The following is a 25,053-nucleotide window of genomic DNA, read 5'->3' as shown; positions in this document are numbered from 1 at the left end:
TGACAGCCTGATTCTGCAGTGTAGCAGGGAATAAATTGCAAGGCTCTGACCAATCAGTGCTATGCAAAATAATGTCAAAGAGCACAAACATATACAATATACCTTAAACCCATTCAAAATATTGTACTGTTATTAAATTCCTCTATAAAATGGTGTGGAAGGAGAAAGCCTCTGGTGAATGTCTCGCTAGGTAAGATCCCCACTGGGGAAAGGCTTCTGGGGAATGCCTTTGTAGCAAAAAGCAGAAATGCTCCTGGAGGAAATACTTCAAAGGGCTATTTTTTTTCCTTATCCACACACACACAGGCTTTTATCTCTCCCTGAGCTCCTAGAGAAAGGCTTTTATAACTGCAAGCAGAGTTCAAACAGCCCACAGGTGAACAAAGCCTCTGCTATTAGTCTCTCAATTAGGCCCAACAATAGCCCTTATAAAATTGGAGTCAGCTGTTCACTGCTTTGTAGGTGGCTACTCATAGCAGGGAAGAATTGTGTCTGGCTGATCTCTCTCCTCCTTGATCCTGACCAGTTCCTGGCTGGCTGAGAGTGGGTGGAGGTGCTATGGTCCTTCACCCCTTCCTCCCTGTCCTCTAGAAACTCAGCTGTTGTCATAAAGGAACAGAGCTTATGCCTGCAAGGTCAAGTTTAAATATTTTGTCACTCCAGTGATCTGTATATGAACTATGTATCAGGAAAATGGAACAATTGGAGTGGACTCTAGTGAGAATTCAAACAGGCACAGAGCAGGGAAGAAATATCTGGGCCAAGGCTGGAAGTGTAATATCTACAACAGGGGTGGGCAGTAATGTTTGATGGGGAGGATCACTTCAAGATTTTGGTAGGTGGTCAAAGGCGGCACTTTTCTATGGAGGAGGTACATGGTCTGGGATGGAGCTTGGATGCAGAAGGGAGGTTGGGGTAAGGGACTAGGGTGCAGGAGAGGGTGCTGGATTTGAGAGGGAGTTTGGATGAAGGAGGGGGTTGTGACCTGGGGCAGAGGATTTGGGTGCAGGGTCCAGGATGGGAAATGGCTGCAGGAGAGGATTCTGGCCTGGGGGAGGGGTGTAGGATGGTGTGCAGGGTCTAGGATGCACTTGTGACCTGGGGAAGAGGGGGCACAGAGGGTGTGAGTGGTAACCTGGGGTAGGCAGTTGCAGTGTGGGAAGGGGTGGAATGGCAGAGTCAGGCTCTGCCCAGGAGGCACTTACCTAGGTGACACCCGGTCAGCTGTGCTGCAGGACCAGAGGCAGGTTTCATGCCTGCCAGAAGCCCCAGGTTGCTCAAAATGGCTGGCTGTTTCATGGAGGTCTCTGCTCTGGGCATTGCAGGAGAGGGGGCTTTGCATGCTGTCCATGTCCCTGGCACAATTTCTCAGCTCCTATTTGTAAGTTTCCCCTCCCCCACACTGAAGTGGTATGGGGATGCTCCCTGCCTGAGGGAAGGCCTGTGGGCCAGATCCAGCTGCTTGGTGAGCTGGATTTAACCTGCTGGCTGCCTCTTGCCCTCTGATCTACACTGTCAGTTGTAACTTAATGAGAGACCAAATCTAATTAATTAAGACTGTAGAATCATAGGAATTTAAAGGTCCCACAATTGCGGGCAGCTGCAAAACAATCAGCTGGGGGAGGCTAGCCCCTAGCCAGCTCCACCCTGCTACTCTTTCCCCCCTCTGCCCCGCCCCAGCTCTAAGTGGGCGACATGTGGCTCTTCCTTCCGGCGCCCCTAGCTCTTGGTAGGTGGACCAGTTGTGCATGGAGTGGCCACTGAGAGCAGGGTACTGGGATGGTGTGTGCCCCTCCACCTAGCGCAGGGTGGGTAGGCAGTATGTGCCTTCCTTGGCCTTGAGCAAAGGGCAGCTGGCCCCACAGCCTCTCCTAACAGAGGGCAGGCAGCCCCAGCACCTCCAGGCCCCCCTCTCTCCAAGTGCTCGGTGGCACAGCCCCAGTGCCTGGGGACCCCAAGTGTAGGATGGCTCTAGCTACTCCAAGTCCTGACTGCTATAGCTCCTGCCCCAGCCCCAGCAGACTTCCCTAGGGAGGAGTAGCCTTCTTGGGCTGAGACCAAGGGGAAAGGGCAAGCAGGAGATGACTCGGGGAGGAGCATGGACAGGCCATGCTGTGGCACAGCCTTCCCCAGACTATATGACGTGTCACCCTTGCCAGCAATTCTTTCCCTTTCTTCCCCTCAGAATATGGCTCCTTTCTGCTCATAAATGGCAAAAATCCCCAAAGCATATTTGATAGTAAAATAGGGTACAAATGCTCACATATCTTTCTATCTAGATACTTATATGACCTCTATCATAGTACTACCTGTCTGCAACAAAAACTTAGTAGAGAACCTATGTCTGCAATTAGTGAGAATCTTATTACATAATTACAATTTGCACTGTGTAATAAATTAAACAAAAGAGTCACATTTTCAAAAGGATGAGTCAAATTCTGCTCTCACTTTCAATGATGTAAGAGAGCAGATTTGGTCAAGCATGTTTCAGTTGGAGATCTGGGTTTGCTGAACAAAAAATCCTTATTAAAAGTAAGAGCTTTTTTGCTTTTTTTTATACCAGTGTAATTCTGTTGACTTCAAAAGAATTATTGCTAATTCATTCTAGTGAAAGGAGAATCAAGCCCAAGGCATCTTTGTTTCTTTGTGGAGTGGCAGTAGATTTTACAGTGAATTCGTCAATTAAAAAAAAACATATCCAGTCTTATTTACCAGATGATACACCAAAGTATACAGTGTACATGAAGGTCAAAAAATGAATACATCAGACAATGTGTTCTCCTGACTATGGAAATAGTTGTCTGTCTGTTGAAAAGCTTTACTCAGACTCAAGGGAGATGCCCAATAGAGCTTCTGGTTGATTACTATGCAGTCACGGTATCAAGTCATCACAGAGAATAGGCTGAGTCACACATATGCTATAACCTTTCCAGTTGTCATTACTTTTGCTTTAAATTACACACTATTATATTTCTATCTTTTATGGGAATTTTAAAACTGTTTTCTTACCATAGGTTTCAAATGTCAAATTAGTAGGGTTTTTTGTTATTATAAAGAGATATGGAAAGAGGGGCAGGGAATGAATATAATGGAAACAGACATATGCAATTCAAGAGATTTAAAATTTTAAGAATCAAATTTTAGAGGTAGGGTACAATTTTCAAAAGTGCCTAAGTGATTTAGGATCCTAAGTCTCATTTTTTTTAAGAGTCTCAGGCACTGAGATCTAGATTTGTAAAGGTATTTAGTCTGTAAAAATGCATTCATCCATGCATTCATTCTATGATCTTCAACCTGTCACAAATACTTTCCAACTCCCTGATTCGGTCCAACAACCAGTGTTTCTATGATCTAAGTTATAGTTGTTAAGTGATTTTAGGATGACAACGGTTTGCTCCTGCTAACAGGGTTTTTTTGCCCCGTTTCTTCTGCACAATCTGTTTTAATTTTTTCTCCAGCTCCTGACTCTTTTGGAAAAGTACTAATTACTTCCTCAAAATCTAAATATCAGGCAACAATTCCTTATGCTCGGCATTTAATTCAGAGCCTTACTATTTTATTTTGTATAGGTGGTCTTGTGTGGGGTTTTTTTTTACATTTTACTATTTTCTAGTAAAATAAGATCACAAATATGGAAATATTTTATGCTCTTTTAAAATAATTCCTTGAAAAGTTCATAAAGCTGTAGGAAATCTCAGCTAATCTTCTGTTTTTTAAAGAGAACTGAAAACTGCAGCAAATTGCAAAAGGTAGGATATAAAAATCCCCAAGAAAAAACATGGTGAACTGAGCATTGGGCCTGCAAGCTGACCTTCCTTACATTGTGTAATGAAAAAAAAAGTCATCTGTGAGAGTGGGTTTGAGATAAGATCACAATGATGTAATGGTAATTACATCAAGTAACGTTCAGTCATTAGGCAGAATGCACAGTTGATCCTATGGCTTATATGTAGGCGGGAGACTACTATAAAAGAAAGGTTAAATTTGTCTTATCACAGTGATAGAAAGGTACATATAAGCTTCAGCGACACCACACATAAACTAAAACCATCTTTCAGATTCTGCATCAACTACTCAGTCTGCACTGGACACACTGAAATAAGGTAATATTTTTTCCATTACTATGAACAAGGAAAAGTTGTTATATTTTTCTAGACATTCGCTTTTAACTCACAGTTCTCATAGGTGACAATTAACCTGAAAACATTGGGTCAGGTCCTTTAGTGTTGCACCAATACAAATGAGAAGAGAACTTGGTCCCAGGACTTTATTCAGCTCTTGCATCTGAACTCCTGTACGTTATCAGGAAAAGAAATGGTGAGCTATTGTTTTGGGAGAATTGAAAGGTAAAATAATTAGTTTTGGGAGAGGAGATGGTGGGTGTTTAAACTAGCAGCTTACAGTGCTACTGAATTCAGCCAATGTAAACTGATGGTTGCATTTTTTTTTCTTTTCTTGTCTGCCATTTTAAGCATCATTGATGGGGGAGAGAAAAGGGTGTGGGTTGAAGGAGCATAATGCCACAGCAATTGCCCCTAACTGCACACGGGGTAACAGACTGGGGTGTCTACATCCCAGCTCAATGGGAGAACCACTGCTGGAGTCCCAGGCTGGGAGGAGAGACCCCAGCACCTCCCATAGCCCCCTGTCCCATGTAGGGCAGCAGGTGGGAGGGGGCTGCTGCACTAGAGGCCTGGGATTCGCTGGCTGGTAATGGCTACTAACTTCCTTTAATGCTCTGTTAAGTGGTTTTGGATCAATGAATGATAGACTCATTCCATTCCAGTGAGTAGAAGGCTAGGCAGCCAGCCCTAAGGAAAGGAGTGGCCGGACATCCCAAGCCTGGTGCCAGGGCAGGGAGTAACCCAGAGAACACAGAGGGAGGTACCGTTCACCCCTTGGGGCTCCCAGCAGCCCTGCTCCCTTGGAAAGCCCCAGTATCTGGGTTACGCCCCCTCTCCCTATTACTGCCTCATTTGGGACTCCCATCCCAGTCTGCAGTGCCAGGTCTCCATCTGGGGCTCCCCCATTGGGCTGGGAGGCAGGCACCACAGCCTGTTACTCCTATACAGGGGTTGGCTCCCCTACCACAAGGCTGCCAACTCTGCTGTCTGGGGCATGGATGGGAGGGGAGGCAGAGGCTGCTGGATCTTTGCTCAGAACCAACAATACACACAGTACAAATGTTTATAGAGCTGTGGCTGCCACTGCTGTAGTATCTCCTCTTGCTGTTGATCACAGTACTCTGTGCCCACCTTTGCACACTGTATGCTACAATGTTTTCAACTGAGCATTTACGCCTGACCAGCTGATATACTCCGTGGATCATTTCAAGCATGTTTCCCACATGTGACACGTCTCCTGATGTCAGCTCTTAAATCTGATGGGATTAGTGCTTGGTTCCCTTTAAGCAAAATCCCCTCTTGTGTACACAGCTTGTCCCTGTGGCACTTGTTTCTTTCAATCTGGCCAATCTTGGAATCATAGAATCATAGAGTTGGAAGAGACCTCAGAAGGCCATCAGGTCCAGCCCCCTGCCCAAGACAGGACCAATCCCAACTAAATCAACCCAGCCAGGGCTTTGCCAAGCCGAGACTTAAACACCTCTAGGGATGGAGACTCCACTACTTCCCTAGGTAACCCATTCCAGTGCTTCACCACCCTCCTAGTGAAATAGATTTTCCTAATATCCAACCTGGACCTCTCCCACCACAACTTGAGACCATTGCTCCTTGTTCTGCCATCTGTCACTACTGAGAATAGCCTCTCCCCATCCTCTTTGGAACCTCCCTTCAGGAAGTTGAAGGCGTCTATCAAATCCCCCCTCATTCTTCTCTTCTGCAGACTAAATAGACCCAACTCCCTCAGCCTCTCCTCATAGGCCATATGCTCCAAACCCCTAATCATTTTGGTTGCTCTTCAAATGCATCCACATCCTTCCTGTAATTGGGGGCCCAGAACTGAACACAATACTCCAGATGTGGCCTCACCAGAGCCGAGTAAAGAGGAATAATCACATCTCTGGATCTGCTGGCAATGCTCCTCTTAATGCAACCTAATATGCCATTAGCCTTCTTGGCTACAAGGGCACACTGTTGACTCATGTCCAGCTTCTCATCCACTGTAACCACCAGGTCCTTTTTTACAGAACTGCTACTTAGACAGTCAGTCCCCAACCTGTAACAATGCTTGGGATTCTTCCATCCCAAGTGCAACACTCTACACTTGTCCTTGTGGCCCAATCCTCATCAGATTTCTTGTGGCCCAATCCTCCAATTTGATAGTTTTATTGCTGGTATTATCCTATCTGGTGCTTTGTTGGGCTGCCTGGAGTTTTCCATCAGAGAAGTGCTGGTATTGTAGCTAGACAATCTCCTATTCCACAAAACCATCTATATTGTACTTTTGAAGGTATGGTCTGCTCAATGTGTCTGCCACCCATTGGAACTTCCCTGGACAATACCTTATTCTCGCCTCATAACAGTGGAGTCTCAATAGCATGTGTTGTAGACGCTTGGGTACACTCAGCAATGGCTTCTTTATGATGCTGTCTAATGGCTTGTAATTAGACGGCATGTCCAGCTGGTGCCCAAAAGGAAACTGATAGAATCATTCCATTCCAAGAGAGCACAGCCATTAGCTTCTTTGCTGTCTGAGCATATCCCATTTCTGGGTCTGACAGGGCTCCGGTAGCAAATTCTATGCAAAGCGAGGAGCCCATCAGTGCTGTTCCTACATCTCCATCTGAGGTCTCACATGGTAATGCTACCTGTTCTACAGGCTTGTAGTACTTAGGGCCAGTGCCTTGATTATGATTTTTAGTACTCTTCCAAATGCCTGTTCTTGGGTCTCTGACTCATCCCATGCTCTGTAATTGTGTGTTAACTGGGACAAAGGATCGCAGGGTGCACAGAATCTAGAAAGACAGTCGGCTATCCCTGTAAATCAGTGGACTTCCTTCCCATCTTTTGGTATGGGTATTTGTTTAGTATCTCTCACTTCCCATGTACCACAGAAATCAGCATATATCTGATGTAGAAGACTCCAGTTCTCCTTAGCTTCAGCTTGTCTGCATTCAGCTTAATTTCCTGCTACTGGCACCTGAACAGGAGTAGTAGCAGTTCAGTATCATGGTCCTGGAGTGGTTCTTCCCTGATCTCTCTGAATGTCTTGTGCTGCCTTGACACCTGTGAAACCCTCTGGTCTCTGGTTCAGTTTACACCTCTGAGTTGGGTGGACACCAACAGGCATTTGTAGCCAGTGGTACCTAACAAAAGGTGTGGCCCAGGTTGAAAGGTGGCTCATGTAGTTCAGTATGCCAGAGCCTATTCTTTGCACTAGTAAAACTGAGTAGTACGTCTTCATTGGCTGGTGATGGGTACTGATTTCCTCTGGGTCAATGCAGATCCTCAGTGTACCTGAACGGTCTATCACTATTGCTAAGCTGCTGAAACCGTCCTGAACTTCATTCAACAGGTGTAACTGGTTACTGGCAGACTTGCCATTTTATTCTTCAATGAGCCCATCAAGGCTAATACAGGATCCATCAAAACCAATATAAATCTACCTTTTATTAGTCTCATGGCCTGTATTGGCAAGTCTATGTCTAATGTCAGCTTACCCTCTAGGTGTCCATCTCTAGGTGACAATGTAAAAGAAGCAGTGAGAGACAAAAAGGTATCTTTTAAGAAGTGGAAGTCCAATCCTAGTGAGATAAATAGAAAGGAACATAAACACTGTCAAATCAAGTGTAAAAATGTAATAAGAAAAGCAAAGCAAGATTTTGAGGAACAGCTAGCCAAAAACTCAAAAAGAAATAACAAAATGTTTTTTAAGTACATTAGAAGCAAGAAGCCTGCTAAAAAACCTGTGGGTCCCCTAGACGATGGAGCTATAAAAGGAGCAATCAAGGACGATAAAGCCATTGTGGAGAAACTAAATTATTTCTTTGCTTCAGTCTTCACGGCTGAGGACGTTAGGGAGATTCCCAAATCTGCACCGTCCTTTGTGGGTGATGAATCTGAGGATTTGTGTAAAATGATTTTGTTATAATACAACTAAAAATGTATATAGTAATAAAGGTTTTATACAAATTACCTTCTGGGGTCTTACTGTGATATTGTAAGTGAAAAACAATATTCCAAAATATTCCAGTCTTCATCTTCAGACTTTTTCAGTTAAGACTCTATATAGGCTAGTAGTAGTGAAATAGATTTTAGGTAACAGCAAACTTTTCTTCATGACACTAAGTTCACAGCAGTGTCTAAGACAGAGCTACTCAACACGCAGCCCGTGGTGCGGTTTGGGTTTTCGTAGGGCTCAACATGCGGCCCGCGGGTGGGATCTTTTGAACATGGCCTCCACTGGGAACATGCTCCACCAGGGCGAGGCGTCTCTCAGGTGGGGTGAGCATTGAAAGACACAAGCGAAAGGGCTGGCTGGAACAGACGGGTACAGGATGTTGGTGTTTCTAGCCCCCAGAGAGGAGGTGCCGGGAACACCGGGGCATTGTGGGAAGTGCTGGCTGTGTGGCTTTGTGGGCAGAGCCTGAGAGGTGCTTACTAGCTCAAACCAACCACGTTTGGGTCCAATGCCACGGCTTAAGGCTTAATCTTTGTATTCATGCCTGTCAGTGTGAAAGAAACTATTTGCATATATTTGCATGTATATGCAACCACACTTAAGTTGCAGCCCTCAGCATGTGCTGTGAGTATCATTGAGGCCCCTGGAGCTTCCATAGTGGAGTAGCCCTGGTCTAAGACATGTTCATCGTTAGTTTCCGTCTTTAAGAAGAGTTTGAAGCTCCAGTCTTCTAGGGAACTTTCGAGCAAAGATATCCACCACTTCATCCAAGTCCATTTTGGCTGCATAGTGGATGTGCATGAGTGCAAGATTTGACCATCACTTTTGTGTCATGCAGGCACACATGTAAGTGTGCAGTCTCTGAAGAGCACTTACGCTGTGTTCGCATTCACAACTCGTGATAAGAATAGTACAGCATATCTTCAAGAGTGTAAATATGACATCACATTTCTTGATGGCTTTTGCAGCTGTATCTGGTGTTTCACTTTCTGGCTTGCTGCTATATTTGACTTTCTACGGAAATATTTCTTCATGAATCAGGACTGGTGCTGGAAGGTCATCTCTGGAAGCCTCTATTTCTTCATCAATGGTTTGCAAGTTATTTCCACATAACAGAAATGGTATTAAACCTAAAAGATGGCTTCAGACACAGACTTGATAATATGTCTGTTTTGAGTTATGTTTTTTTGTTTTATATGATCGTAATGGTTTTGGATGCTTTATTCTGGCTTCATTATAGACTGTTTTTGGTGTTCTACAGCACTCATAGAACTGTTGTGGTATTTTGTTTGATGATGATTGTTAGGGGCCTCAGAAGGGGGGGCCTGCCTCCCCCAACGCTAGCCTCACCAGCTGCCCTTGGGAGGCATTTTTGAGTAGCTGAGAATGAATTAACAACTTGGATTATCTCTTCTTTCATCATTGTGGCATTCAAAATAGTACCGATATCATCAACAAAAAGTCTGTCTTCATCACTCTTTCCATCTCTAGTAGATGGCTTTCTTCATCTGCATGACATTCACTGACTTCAAATCCTGATTCTACATGCCCCGATTGCTGACAGACTATAGCTGATTCTCGAGTTTCATCTGTATTCCTATCTGTCTCAGCAACAGCCTTCCTAGGCTTTACAGGAGCATCTATCTTCAGGCAAGGTTTGGCTGCGGCCTTTTGTTTTCTTTCCTGCTGCTCTTTTTTCCCCATAGCGATATTTAAATCTGTTTTGAGTATGATGGAAACCACATCAAGCCGGGATAGGAGGGTGCCGGGACAGGAGGGAACTGCACTAACTACAGTTACAGGCAGAGCAAGAAACAGGAAATCACCAGCCATCCCACCCCACCCCCTTCCCCTAAAGCGTGAGCACGGGGAGGGGAGTTTCCAATGCATTGCTAAAGGGCAGTGGCCTCCCCACCTAGCTCGGCAGCCCCAGCCCCACTCTCTGCCCAGCCTCTTCCCCAGTTTACAGCGGGGATCTTACCAAAGAGTAGGACAGGGGGAGCCCCTGTGCCTAGAGCTCTGGTCCGGTGGTGGTGGCTGTGCAATGTAGCCTGCAGCTTCCTTTACCTCAGCTGCACGTAGTGGCCTATGCGTTGTGCTGTTCGCACATGGCCTGGCAGCACCCCACCTAGGGGACCTCCAAGGGACTGGACCCTCCCTCACTGGCTGGCGTAGGGGAGGGGCTGACACCAGACTCTCCCATCATGCCTGCTGGGGGGACCATGGAAAGGTGCATTTGCACCCCCCTTACATACAGGCCTGCCCACCTCCCCACCCCTGTTGGCGAGTCTGCTCTGACCCTTTTAAACAGAGCTAGAGCAGCATGACGATCTCATCCTACCACCTTTTCTGATGCTGATCTCATAAAACTGGCTTTTACGTGTTTTTCTGCATGATTTTGATAACTGTTTCTGATATACTTTAATTTCTCATTTGTTTTTATGTCTTTGACCATTTTCTCTTCAAAGTTCACTTCACTCTGCTAATTTGTGTGTTGCACATTGTCTGTTTAATTTTTGTTCCTTTCTGGAGCCTTTATTAGATTAATTACCTGCCATCTACCCCTATTCTTTCCCCCTCCCCTTCTGCTATTAGGGTTGTGCGTGCCTTCTGTGAGTATCATGGGATGCTTATGTTACCTGCATGAGAAGTCCAAGGGTTTTAACATCTTCATTTTTGGCTGTAGTGTTATTTTGATTGCCTCTATATTTTTAGAAGACTCCTTTAGTTAAAATTGAGTGTCCCAGTGCTAGTTTTTGGTGTGATCCCTTTCTCAAGGACCATTATCATTTTGTTGATAAAGTTTAAGTACAAAAAGTTAATTGATTTAGAATATGTTTTTTTTCACTGCCTATGCACAGTAAAGTTTTCTCTTTGAAAATGAATGTATGTACAGTATTTAGCTCATTGGCTTGGACTCTGCTCCTGCAGCTGGGTTTTTTAGCTCAGACTTCTGTGCCAGAGCTTAGCCTAAAAACATCAGTGGGGCTCTGTGCAGCTGCAAGGGTCTGTTCTAGAGGATCCAGTTGCAGGATCAGACCTTAGTGTGAATACACAACAGTGGAATAATTTGGATGCAAGAGTCACCAAGAACCCCCTGATAGGGGTGTCTACACTAACAATAAGGAATCCATTGTTATAAGCTATTGGGTGTGTCAAGTGTAAAAAGACTTGAAATAAAATCCTTAAACTGAGTCATGGTCGGCCCCTGTAAGATCAAAAGAGCACTCCCTTTATCTGATCAGATTGCTTTAGATGTAGAATCTAATACTTAGCTTTCCTTTATAGAATACTTTTCTCCATGGATTCCATTATCTCAGCACAGGATATAAATAACTTCAATTCACTTTGAAAGAAAGGGTCAAGATCTGTCCATTCTAGGACAGTTATTTTAAAATGGGCAATTACCACTGTAGCTTGTTTTCTGAAATAGAGTGGAACAAAAGGAAAGGTAGCAGGGCTGAATGGGCACATTTTGGTTGACTGTGCAGCAAGGAAGTTTGGGGCCTGAGATGAAAGTGTGCAGACATCATACCAAAGACAATAGCTATGCTCAGAGATGGCCAACTGATTTACAATAGCTGAAGTGTTCCCCGTTGTAGATTCTATATGTATTGTGCAGACAAACACAAGACTTTAACACTTACCTTGAATCCACCTCACATTTGAAGAAGTGTGTGAGACCCCTTCAGGTCAGATGGCCCTTACTCTGAGACTGGGCTCTGCAAGAGAAAGTCACTTTGGATTTTGTGGAAGGAAAAGGACCATGGTCCAGCTAGTTCATCATTATTTCCAGCCGTGACCCAGGGCAGATGCTTCAGAAGAAAAAACAAGAATTCCCAAAGTACTTGCCAAAGAGTTTCCTGCTCAATGAAAGCTTTAAATAACCTAAACAAACCACAGGCTAGATAAGCAAAGCATTTGGGATGAGATTCTGTGCTGTGCACATGAGAGAGCTCACAGTCTAGGGTACTGTGCAATTGATTTCAGCCTATCTCAGGGAAGCCACATTTGGAGCACCCTCTTGTGGCTTTCTACACTGGTGGAGAAAACTGATATAAGATACACAATTCCGGCTACAGCAATTGCGGAGATGGAGTCAACATACCTTACATTGATTTTCTGAGGCAGCCCTACAGCAGGAAGTCAACAGGAGAAATGTGCCCATAACTTCCTCGCGACTGTGAAGAGTACCACGATCATCAGGGGTGCTGTCAGCATTCAATTTAGCAAGTCTTTATTAGACCTGCTAAATCAAATGCCAGAAGATTGACCACCACAGCATCAATCTTCACAGCAGTGAGGACAAGCCCTCAGTATCTGTCCATCAGAGTCCCCAGAAATAGTCCAAGCAGCCTTTCTGAGTATAAGTAGCCCTTGGGAAGCACCAGGCAAACCCTCTGCACATAAAGCATAACTCAAGACCTATAACCAGTACTTTTTTTGTGATGGTACTGCCTGGAGTGGCGGACTGTCACCTATTTTTCCAGCCCACAGAAAGGGAATGGGATTTCCCTTGCGTGTACTGGCACCTGTTTTCCTGAGGTGGCTTGGCTCCTGATGGAAGCCTGCTTGGGACGTGCAGTGTTTATTTTTTCCGGCTCCCATCACAGTTTTTTTTTTTTTTTTTGCTCAACAAGTTTGCCCCAGAGTACCGGCACCTTTTTTCTTACCAAAAAAGAACTGCCTATAACCATAGTCCAGACAATCCATCAAGTAGATGTGGAGGCCCAGCATCACTCGCCACACCTCACCTCCAGCTGTCAGCCACCTTTGGCCCTCCAGCTTTAACTCTCCAGCTTTGAGAGCAAGGAGGCATCTCCCTCTGCTCCTGTCTGCCTTCAGCCCTTTCCAGGCTTTTCCATGGCTCTCTGGGTCCAGCAAGTCAGCAGGATAGCCCCTCCCCTGGCTTCCTAGCCCTCTTCTGCCTTCTGGCACTGACTTTGGCTCAGGCTAGTTCCTCCACTGGCTTCCAGGGACGGCCTGCAGAGAGCTTTCTGCTCTCAGCAGCTTCCCCGGAGATCTCTTTCAGCTTCCTGACTGACTTTCCGCAGGGCTCCCCTGAATCTTTTTTTAACCCTCCAGTGCTGCCTCACCCTCTTAGGTGGCCAAACTGACAACATCTAGCCTAAAGGAGCCAAACCTGCTTCATGAGCAGCCACCCTGTGTCAATGGCTTTAAACTACCTTTTCATCCTTCCAAAGCTGGGCAGCTCTGGCAGCTGGAGAAGCCATTGGTATAACATGGATAGCCCTGGGGACTGTCTGATTAATGGCAGCACCTCTCTGCTGCACTCCCTGGAATCTCTGTGGACTGCACCGTTCCATGATCCCTGGCCTGATACCCTTCTGCTCTCAGCCTTGCCCCCTGGGGGCCACTTCTGCCTGGGCATGTGGTGCTCAGGATGCAGCGGCCTTCTGTGGGTGCCTGCATCAGGGGAAATCACTCCCAAATAGACATGCGGTTTTGAGGGTCCCTTATATTGCTCTGCCCCCCAAAGGCTCAGAGTATGGCTGGGGACCAAACCCTTAGCCTGACATTTAATGTGCTAATTATGCAATTATTTTAATTGAAAATCATCTCAAGATTCCTTCTCCTGGTCAGACAACAGGTGTTTGCTTCTGTGTGTTCCCCAAATCTGTTGCTTGTTTCTGAAACTGCTATAAAGATTTACCAATTATAGCTTTTATAGTGTATGTTTATGCTGACACCCAGAAAATGTATTAAAGATACAAAGAGAGAAACGATTATTTCGAAGATGATGATGATGATATAAGGTTGTAAAATGAACACCAGTACCATACATCTGCAGTTTCTAATCATAATTCTAAACACTCTCTGTATCTGATGGTGTATCTGAAGGTGACGGGAATGCAAGAGTGTCAGATGAAGCCTTTGTTTTTGTCTGTTCTTTGCAGAAGAATCATGGATTACTATGGGAAGTACGCAGCAGTCACTGTAGTCATGTTGTCCGTATTTCTGCATATTCTTCATTCTTTTCCAGATGGCGAGTTCCTCATGCAGGGTGAGTTTCCTTTAACATTCAGAAATAACAATACAAACTTAAGATGTGTATCAATAAAAACAATTCAATTTCCACTTGCCGGATACTGTGGTCATAAATCTTATCTAGCAGGTACATTTCTTGGCATGCTAGACTGTACTATGAACATGAAATGAAAATATAATGCTTTAGTGATATGTAACATATTCATTAAGTGCCACTAGGTACATTTCATCTAACTCTAAGACATCTCTTATTACATTGTTTAGCTCAGAGTTTGACAAATGGAAAATTCCCTTTGTTCAGTTGCAACTTGGGCCTAGTCTGGACTGAAAAGTTACATTGGCATAGCCACAAGGGTCAAGGATGTGGAAAAAATCCCCACTCCTAACCAAGGAAGCTGTATCAACATAACCCTCAGTTTAGACACAGCTATATTGATGGGAGGAGGCATCCATGAGCATAGCTAACTTTGTTCACCCAAGTGTGTGCCTAAATTCCTATGGAGTTATGATAGCACATACAATCTCTGTCATACAGACATACCCTCCATCATGTTTTTCATTTTGAGAAGCCAACCAGTCTGTCCATCCTACACGTAAGATTTTTGCCCGTTTCATCTACAGTCTACTGACTAACCCTTCTCTACTAGGGCAATTTCTATCATTCCAAACTTCTAAGAAGCTTCAAGCGGTTATTATTAAAAACACCCCATATGCCAGCCTCCCATAACCAGGGCTCGACAAATCACTGAATCTACTCACCCATGGTGAGTAGATTTCAGCCGGTCGCCCCGTTTACCTGCGGCGTGTGCATGTGCAATGCGGGTCTTGTGCATGCTCAGTGCGGAGCTGGCGAGTAGGTTTTGCCGCCGTTTGTCAAGCCCTGCCCATAACAAATATTTCCTTTTTCTTCCCCAGACATGCGATTTTTCCCAAATGTGGGATTTTTTTCCCAAATGACATTGCCCTCAGGCACTGGTGGATAATATTAATTCCTGAACTAGAGCAAGTTGAAAATCTATTTGGGACCCTTCAGGGCTACAAATGGCAGCTTTATAACACGAGAAATGGAAGAGCTATGGCCTTTCATGATAACATACAGCATATGTGTCTACCCCTAGTAGATCTTGGGATAGTGGATTTTAAAGTCATTAGATTTTATAGAAAAACTATCTTAGTTTCAGAGGTATTTTAAATTTCTCATTTTTTCCCTCCCCCCTGGAGTCCTGTGCAATTGATCTCATGCTAACACACCAGGGGTGACATCCTTACCTCTGCTCTGGCCCTTATGCTGTGTAAAATGGCAGATACCTTGTAAAAAGGCTCTAGGAGCCTCTAGAAGAGTCCTGGCATAGGCATTGAAGAAGACAGCAATAAGGCTGTCTCCCAGGGCTCTCTCTCAAACCCTGGTGTAAAGGCCATGTTTCGGGGGAGGGCTGTCATCTACATTGCCCACTAAGCCCAGATCTGCAGTACCAGGGCTTATGGACTCGGTGTTTCCAAGCTCATGCTTGAGTGCCCACACTGCATTGTAGACCTGCATTTACTGTTGCTGTACTTGAGTCTCACAACTGTGCTAACATATCCAAACTGCACTGGACAGCCCTTCTGACTCAGGTCTGTGGCTTGAGGTGCATCAACACTGCAGAATAATAGGGATTTAATCTGAGTCCCAGTCCTCCTTCCCTCAACCTTCCTCTAGCAGGGTCCCTGGATTTGGGTCCTGAGTGCTTGCTGACCTGAGTCAGACTGATTTGTGTGTGAATGAAGAGGGATGTTGGCTCAATCCTGAGTCAGAACCCAGGCTCAGTGTGCAGTGTGGACATAACCAATGTGGGAGGGATGTGTCAAGGGCCAGGCCACAGCATGCAGCTCAGTGCTGTGGAGATCCCAGGCAGTGCTGCAGTTCATGAGGAGACAGCTGGAACTGAAATGGACTCACCTGGGCTACTCCCTGAGTAGTGAGCTCTGTACTGCTGTTCTTTGATACGTGTGCAGCATGGAATCTGGCCTCTGGCCTTTATGTGGGAGGATTATAAAAATAAGACCCAATAAAAAATGTAAAACTCTCTTCAACATTTGTAAAATATTTGTTTCTGTACAATATGGGGCACATGTATGCCCTGATTCATCAAGGTCTAAATTCAGAACAACACTTATATATAAGATCAATTTTAAGCACATTCAAGACCCATTAACCTCAGTGTGGGATGACCATATTACTCATGACTGGCAAGGAGGATTATGCCAAATGAGACCCCATTTCAGCAGCAAACTTTTGGCACATAATTGAGTTAATCCCTGCTCAAGAAAGCACTTTACCATATGCTTGAATTTAAACACATACTCCTGTTAATAAAGATTATGGGTGCCTGAATTTTTGGGTGCCCAACCCAATATGTTTAAAGGGGCTTGACTTTTAAAAAGTGAGGAGCATCTGCCCTCTGAAAATCAGGTTCTTTTAAGGTAGGGCTACTTAACATGCGGCCCACAGGCCACACACGGCCCGTGGACCGTTGTTTTGCAGCCCATGGGTGAGCACTAAAACAAAAAAGTAGTCAATATAATGGTCTTCTGTTGATAGGCATTTTAGTAGTTAAATTCCTGGACTGTCATTGCTCATTAAAAGTGCTGCCATATGGGTGCAAATCAGGTAAATATTGCATTTTATTAATATCAGCAGAACTGACTTAAATGGAGCCTATGTGTTGTGTAGCCTTGCCTTAATCTTTGTATTCATGCGCGTCAGTGTGAAAGAAGCTATTTGCATATATTTGCATGTATGTGCAACCACACTTAAGTTGCGGCCCTCAGCATGTGCTGTGGCCCTTGAGGCTTCCAAAGTTGAGTAGCCCTGCTTTACGGAGTCCCTTTTGAAAATTTTGGCTACAGTGATGCAATTTAAAAACTATTCTTCATTGCCTTAGACAATTTAATTGCTTAACACAGGGAATGTCTAAAGAATATTGCAGATACTGTGATAATACTCCTTACTTATCTAAAGCCACTACCAAGCGTTTAGAAAGGACAACTGAATATACTTACTTACCTACAACCCGCCCGCAAAGAAAAATAACTAGAAACATGGAAAGGAAACAATAAATGTTTAAGGCTGGAAAGATGCCATGAAGATAGCCTTGCAAGTGGTGAGTATTCCAGAGCTCCAAACCCCCAACAGAGAAAATCCATTTTTCTGTTAAATGATAACTGGCGATGACCAGCGATGTCACCCAAGTTGTACTTTTTTTTGTATCTGTTAGTGCAAATGAGAATCTAACTTCAAATTGGCTATGCTGAATTGGGAAACATTTCAGTGGATTGTTTACTGTCTCTGTTACTTATGTATTTGTGATAGGTTGTCCAGAATGCAAGCTAGGGGAGAACAGGTTCTTCTCAAAGCCGGGAGCCCCCATTTACCAGTGCACAGGATGTTGTTTCTCCAGGGCGTATCCCACTCCCATGAGATCAAAGAAGACAATGCTGGTTCCAAAAAACATTACATCAGAGGCAACATGCTGTGTAGCAAAAGCCTTCACAAAGGTGAGGACAAAACTGAAACCTGTTTGAACTTGCTTCGTGATACGGCATAAATCAATGAACAGAATAGAACATGTTCCTGCCCAAGGGCATTTAGCCACCATTTGAGTGGGAAAAAAAATCCTAGATGCTTACATTCTGAGCAACTGATTTCTATTCTTTTAAAGAAATTTATACGTTTAATACGAGATAAACATTGAGGGCTGGTGTGAATAAATCAGTGGAGCTCCAGTGATTTATATAGTACTGCAATGATTTCTATAGTACTCTTCCCCCATGGTGTTATTTTTTTTGGCAATTCCCCTTGACATTCAGTCTCTCCCTAAATATCACAGAACTGGTGTCTGATTCTGTTTGGTGTCATTTCCTTGCCTATTCTCTTCATTGGCAGGAATCCTTGTGAGCAGCAAGAGACTGCCCAAGACAAGAAGTGATATGTTAAGGGAGAAGAAAAACAGTACCAGTTTACCTTCAATGAAGCCCATTTTTCCAAACACCCCTGTGTGACGTAGTGGGGGTGCCTTACTAGGGCTGTGGCGACCTCTGCTGTCTGGTCATTATGCAAAGGGGGCTCCAAACCAGTCTGACCAGCTACCCCCCATGGGGAGAAACAAAGGAAGGTGGAATGCTGCCCCTGGCTGGGGGGCAGGGCTGGAGGAGAGGTAGTTTAGTTTCTGTCTGGGAGCATGGAGGAAGCAGCCTCAGCAACAGGCTGGGGGGTTTGGAAGCCGAGACCCCCTTCCCCATATCAAGGGGGGGCTGAGGCATCCTAGGCCTGCCCTGTAACCTGATGACATCTGTGCTGTATCCTGGAGAAGCAATAAACCACCTCTATTCTACTGGCTGGCGGAGTCTGTTCGTGCCATTTTGGGGGTGCAGGAGGCGGGGGACCCCCAACGTGCCGTCACACCCTGTTTATTTGTAACCCATTTCCATATCACCCAAGGGTGTGGACATGTGTAAGGCACCAATCCAGTGAGTCCACAATGGCTGGATATTGGCCATGGAGGTGTAGTGCCCCTGGTTGTGATCCACTGCTTTAGCTCACCCAGATCACACACGCTCCCAATCAGCCAATATACTTTGGCCAACATATTTTTAAATTATTAGTTGTTCTGAATGTCTCCACATTAGGGGGGTGAAGGGGAGGGGCCTTCAGATACTGAAAAGGGGCCTGATTGTTCGGAGAGTGGATGCTTGACAGTTTCTGAAACACGGGCCTGTCTAAGATGTCTCAAGTTAGGCATTCAGAATCACTTTTGAAAACCTTGCCTCCAGGCTTGTTGGCCCTGAGCTTTAGAAAACCAGGGATATACTATGCAGGGTTCAGGTACCATTTCACTACTTATATCCAAGCCCACTAATAGGAATTCCAGTCCCCAGGACAACATGTCACAGGCCCCCTATTCCCCTCCCTTTCACAGAGCCACAAGCCACTCCCCTCTCAGCCCGAGTGTTGCCCCTGAATCAGAAGTCCCTCGGTTGGTCGCAGCTCCATCCCCCACCTGCCTGGAGGTGCCTCTCCCACCTTTCTTCCCCTCTCTGCTCCTACACCACTGCCAGCCTGCTCTTCCCTCCGTGGTCCCCTGTCCAGTTGGTTCCTTCCCCTCTCTGCCCCCTGCAGCCTCTCCCAGCCAAGCTCTGCCTCCCCCAGCTCCTTCCCTCTTTGACTCCTAGGCAGCACCAGCCCAGCTGTGTCCCACAGTGGTCCTGTTCTCCCCCGCCTCCACTCACTGCCTTTTCCCAGCCATCCCTGCCTATCTCTGTCCCCACCTTTTGCCTCCTCAGCCAGATTCCTCCATCCCCTTCAGCCTTCGCTCCTTATAGTCCTGTGCCCAGCTCAGCTCCCTCCTTCTCTTCCCAGCCTGGCTCCTCCCCACTAACAGGAATTCCCAGCCCAGCTCTCCCTGCCTGCTCCCTCACATGGTTACAAAGTAGCAGCGATCGGTGCTGCAGCCAGACCCACTCCTTCCTTTGGCTCTGCCTGCCCAGTGCAGCTGGGGGCTGCTGTCCTGACTCACCCCTGGCCGCCCAGGGCCCCTCCTGCCCCAGCACTGTCCAACAGGGTGCACCACTGGCCTGGCAGAACTGCTCAGCAGGTGGGTGCTGGGACTCAGAAGCATGGCTGTGTCTACCAGCTGCTGCTACTGTGGTGGCACGCAGAGGACCCTGGGCTCCTTTAAATCACTCAGGCCCCTGTGCAATTGCTTCCTTTGCTCCCCCTTGCCTGCAAAGATATTTGTACAGTATCTAGTTGATTAAAAAGGGCCTCAGAGTGCTTTGCATGAATAACTTTTTTTTTTAGCCATGTAGCTAATTGTAATTTTTTGTGTTTCTTTCCAAAAGATTACTCTGAAGGACAACGTGAAGATAGAGAACCACACAGACTGTCACTGCAGTACCTGCTATTATCATAAATCTTAAAACCTGTCCCATCGGTAGTCACCAAGGATGGCAATGAATGAAGTTGTTTGGTTTTCAGCTTTTATTGCACCGCTGTTTAAATTATTAGGTTTTCTGATCAGGGCATTTTAGTTCATGATCTGATGATATGTTCGTCTTATTATCTCCACTTTACTTCATCACGTATTTAACTGAGTTTAATTATTTCCATTAGGAGTGAAATATAGCACTTTGCATGACAAAAAACCAACTTGATCCATTTTTAAGTAAAGTGTGAATTAAATATCAATGTTTTCTTCAGGCAAAAGACAACATAATGGTTTAAAACTAAAAACATTTTTGCAGGGGTTAAAATCTCCAGGACTTTGTGAGGGGCAGATGCGAAGAGGAAGGGAATACACTTTTCTCATTTTGCTTAGCTCTGTATTTTTTTTTAAATGTGCAAAGTGTCTATTCTTCTGTTTTCCCTCCTTTCCCTTTCACAACTTACACTGTGGGCTAGGAAGCTCAAACATATAGGCTATGTCTACACTGCACCTCTCTTGCACAAAAGCCTATGCAAATGAAGTGTGGTTTAGCATATTGCTGCTCTTAATTTGCATAATTAATTAGGGGCCTTTTTGCACAAGAGCCTTTTGCGCAAAAAGGAGCTGTGAAAAAATGAGGAAGAACGGCTCTTGCGGAAGATGGGGTTTTTGTGGGAAAAGGAGCTGTCTACACAGTACCTTTTTGCGCAAAAGGCTCTTGTGCAAAAACGGCCCCTAATTAATTATGCAAATGAAGCACAGCAATATGCTAATCCATGCTTCATTTGCACAGGCTTTTGCGCAAGAGAGGTGCAGTGTAGACGTAGCCATAGGAAGTCACACAGAACCCCTATGTAACAGTCTTTTTCTATCTCATCTTTCCTCCCCCCGTCCCATTTGAACTGGTCCTTCTCAGACATGTTATATTGGATGTAAAATCAGATGCTGCTAAGGTACAATTCACTCAGGATGCATTCATATGTGGAGCAGTACGGAGAACAGGGAGAGGTACAAACAGACTATCCACATAAAGGGAGCCTCAGAATTCTGTGTACCGCTGAAGTGGAGTGTTTATAAGCTCCAGAAGCAATGCATGAACCCTACATGGGCAAGCACATGAGAGGAGTGATGATTGGCTAGGATGGAGCATGGAACTTGTGCCTGTGCAAATCCATTGATCCTAAAATGCTATGTAGGATTAGCTGGATGGGGAGTCACTCCTCCAGCATACAGGCTGGGGTAATGAGTAGGGAGGAATTGCTTTACAGCTCTGTGGCTTGCCTGCAGTTGGCGGGATAAATGAAATCCATCTCTCCCAGTCCTTGCTTATTTCCCACACAAAGCCCAAACACTTTGTGTAAGCACCTCACGCTGGCTCTGAGCCCTTTATGCCATAAATAAGGGCCGAGGTGGGGGGGTCAAGGTGTCTCATTTTTCCAATACAGGAGCCCTCTGGACAGCAGGGCTGATAGCCTCACTGAGCTCCTGGGCAAAGTGTGTGTGGGGGAGGGCGCCCTGCTCCTCGCCTCCAGAAGGGGCTTGCCTTGGGCAGAAAGGGCAGGGCTAGGAGTAGGCAGCCCTCAGTGCTGCCCGGAGCATGCCATGCGGTACTCCAGAAGCAATTTAAAGGGCAGGGGGCTCAGCGGAAGTGACCAGGAGCTCCAAGTCTTTTTGTATCACTGGGCCCTGGGGCACTTACCCACTTTGCCCTCTGCTCCCATTGGTGGGCGTGCCGCTGGTGCAGACACAGCCGAAGACACGCGTAAGGCGCCTTCTGAGAACTCCTTCACCAGCTCCGGCATAAGATGGGCTGGTGAGGATGAGAGGGCCATGTTGGGAGAATAACTGCAATGGAGATTGTGGCCAGTGCTTCACTTCACCCTGCAGCCCCAAGAGACTGTTGTAATACAAAAGCCCCCCAGAACCATCTGAATTATGCCAGGGACTCTGGAACAGCTCAGGATTTGGCAGGCAGCTCAAGTCTCACACCTGAGTTGTGTGAGACTCGGGTATGTGAATCCTGTCTCACACACACATGAAATCTCAGAGTGGACCCTGGGACTGGGAGCAGGAACCCAGCTGCTAGGGTTGCAGTGCCATTTCAATTTGGCCTGGCTGCCCTTCTGTCATGTCAGCTCTGCTTACTTCCTCGCCATTGGTGGGAGCGTGCCATGGCTCTGCCCGCTGCTGGGAGAGGTGGTGAGGTAGGCCTGGTCAGAACCTGATTGGCATTCAGCTCCCAAGCAATCAAGCTAAGAGGTATTGTAGAACTTTCAAGAAACAATGTGAATAAACTTTCTTATTTAAATATAATATTAAATATGAACAATATCTAAAAACAATAAAACATTTAACAATACACAATGCGGTCTTTACCCCCATGTCATGACATATTTTATATCAGCCTTTTAGATCTGGAGAGGTTTTTTTTAATAATAGATAAATAAATAATAGCACTTACTCATTGATTTAGAACACGTGTTCAGTCATTAAATATTTAAATTTAGCAATCTAATTCTCTGGTTTGAAATGTTCAGATTCCTTGATACCACAGACTCACATTCTAGAAGGGAGAATAAGTGGAAGTCCAGCTAGTTGATTGTATGTGAGTTTTTTGGCAGAGACATTTAAAATTAGAGGTTCTGGCTACTTTGTGTAGACACTAATGCTTTTGTTCTAGAGTCTCCAGATTTCCCTTTCATCTACCATTGGTGCTTGGGGCACTAGAGTTGGTAGGCCATTTTGAGTCTTTTTTTATAGGTGTTTTGAAGTGTTATAAAATATATCCCATGGCATTTCCTGAAACCCCAGTGAGGAGCACAATCAATCATTAGGCTCATTGCTCAGGACATTGTAGAAGTACATGTGGATGCTGTTGTGCTAACATAAATGGAATATATAGGCTAAACATATTAACATAACCCAGCCATTGTACAACATTAAACCATTTTAAGCAAGGTCCAGAAAACTCAACCTGCTTAGCAACATAGCAAACACACATTCAAAATCCTTTTAACATTTTGTTAATGATGCAGAAAAGAAAGAAAATAGTTAAAACATTTGAATGTAAAAAATTACATAAGATCTTCCCTTGTTGCCTTTCCCTTTCATTGGAGAGAGTGTTAGAAGGACCCCAGCCTCTCTTTGCCAGTCTGTTAGATGGCATCAAAGCTAATATCTGTTCTTTTTGGAGAAAAGAGACGCCACTAGCTGAGATAGGCTGGAGATCTCATGGCTGCTGTTAAAGTCCAGTCTTAGAAGAAAAAGCCCCCTGGTTTGACTTAGGCCATTTCTTAGTCCATGTTTACACAACAGGTAAGATTGAAGCAGCCACAGTCAATCTTCTGGGGTTTGAAATACACTAATTTCAGGTGCTGGATTTCACAGAATTGAAATGGAGAGCATGTCAGGAGCTACCTTCTGAAGTTTCGCCTGCTTGCTTAGCTTTTATCTTCTTACACTGTTGTTCTGCCAGCCTCATTTTCTTGCTTGTGTCTACCTAGTTCTGTGCTGTCCACAAGAAAGGACTGGCTGAAAGGCAAATAGTAACTTTTATTTACCTTTTCTAAATAAATTTTAGAATTCTAGCAAGAAGTTTTCATAATTATCATTTAATAACCACAAAAATATTGAGAAACAGCAGTACATGAGAATGAAACCAATGCTTTAAACTTGGCCTTCCTGGAATAACATGGCCCTTCGTGTAGCTCTGGAATTACCATTTTAATTCTCTCTCACCATCCAAACTTCCATTCCTTCAGGGCTTTAGAAGCGAGTGTTCTCACAAAGCCTGAGGGTTAAAGATTAATCACAACTTCATGCATTATGAGGTTGCAGATGTTGTACAAACATTATCCTAGCTATCACAGTTTTTGAGACTATGGTTACTAAAATCAGATAAGAACCGAAGAGAAAGTAAAACAATACAAAATCAGAATAATTATGACTTCAAATCTGATATCTCATGAACCATGAGAAACAATTGCTATCTGCTACTGGAAGGTTAATGGATTTAACCCTATTAGAGGATAAGCAGTTTCCAACCCATTTGGGATATGGATAAGGTCACACACTGGGAAACACTCATGATTTATATATAAGGATAATCTCTGCTGGATTGTTAGTGGAAATAAGTTTCAGAGAGGTACTTAGTCTGTTTCAGCAAAAACAAGGAGGAGTCCTGTGAATACAAATGGACACAAATCAGATATCAAGAATGGTAACATACAAAAACCAGTGGGAGAGCAGTTTAACTTCCCGGGACACACAGTAACAGACTTGAAAGTTGCCATACGTGAGCAAAAAGCTTAAAAAAAAACCCAAATTGGAAAGTGAAACTGCCGAGCTGGAATTCATATGAAAACTTGACAGAATGGGTCTGACTAGGGACTGGGAATGGCTAACTCATTACAAAAAGTAACTTTCCCTTTAAGATATCCTCATCTTCTTATCAGCGTTGTAAGTGGGCCACATCTACCCTAATAGAATTAGCTTCATTAGCACAATGTAACATTCCCATCTCTTGAATGTGTTCATAAATCTCTGCTGACTCCACTTCCTGCATCTGATGAAGTGAGCTGTAGCCCATGAAAGCGTATTTCCTAATAAATGTGTTAGTCTTTAAGGTGTCATAGGACTGCTCATTGTTTTAAGTAGAAATAGAAAATAAAGGAGGGAAATGTAGAAACATAACACTGAAAAGGGCCTCTGGGCCACCAAGTCCAAGACCCTTCTCTTTCAGGCAATCCAATCCTAGAAATTCATTGATAAATTGATCAAGCTCCTTCTTAAAACTAGTTAGATTGGTTCACTACTTCTGTTGGAAGGCTGGTCCAGAACTTCATTTCTAGAAGCCATAATTTCCTTACATATAAGATGGCTCAGCTGGAGACTAAATCAGTGATGTATTATCCAAAGATAACAGAGAACTTCACCAAATCAGGACAAAGACTAATCTCTTGTTTGCACAAATAGCCCAGGAAGATTTTCTCTACCTGTG

The 25,053-nt window shown here is 44.7% G+C and overlaps 1 protein-coding gene across 2 annotated transcripts; it reads left to right on the top strand.

Moving 5' to 3' along the window:
* Positions 1-455: 455 nt before the first annotated feature.
* CGA (glycoprotein hormones, alpha polypeptide) lies at positions 456-22,313 on the top strand. 2 transcript variants are annotated; one of them, XM_006133327.4, is made up of 5 exons: positions 456-635; positions 4,059-4,103; positions 14,001-14,107; positions 17,444-17,628; positions 19,972-22,313. In XM_006133327.4, exons 1-5 carry the CDS (start codon positions 625-627, stop codon positions 20,047-20,049), a joined length of 426 nt encoding a protein of 141 aa, XP_006133389.2. In that variant the 5' UTR covers positions 456-624; the 3' UTR covers positions 20,050-22,313. The 2 variants fall into 2 exon arrangements, with proteins under 2 accessions (XP_006133389.2, XP_075779271.1); XM_075923156.1 differs by lacking the exon at positions 4,059-4,103 and having other exon boundaries at positions 458-635.
* Positions 22,314-25,053: the final 2,740 nt, after the last annotated feature.

Source organism: Pelodiscus sinensis, chromosome 3 (genome assembly GCF_049634645.1).
Source record: "Pelodiscus sinensis isolate JC-2024 chromosome 3, ASM4963464v1, whole genome shotgun sequence".
Taxonomy (NCBI): domain Eukaryota; kingdom Metazoa; phylum Chordata; order Testudines; family Trionychidae; genus Pelodiscus; species Pelodiscus sinensis.
The sequence above is the reverse complement of the archived record's forward strand: the minus strand, read 5'-3'. Positions and strand labels throughout refer to the sequence as shown.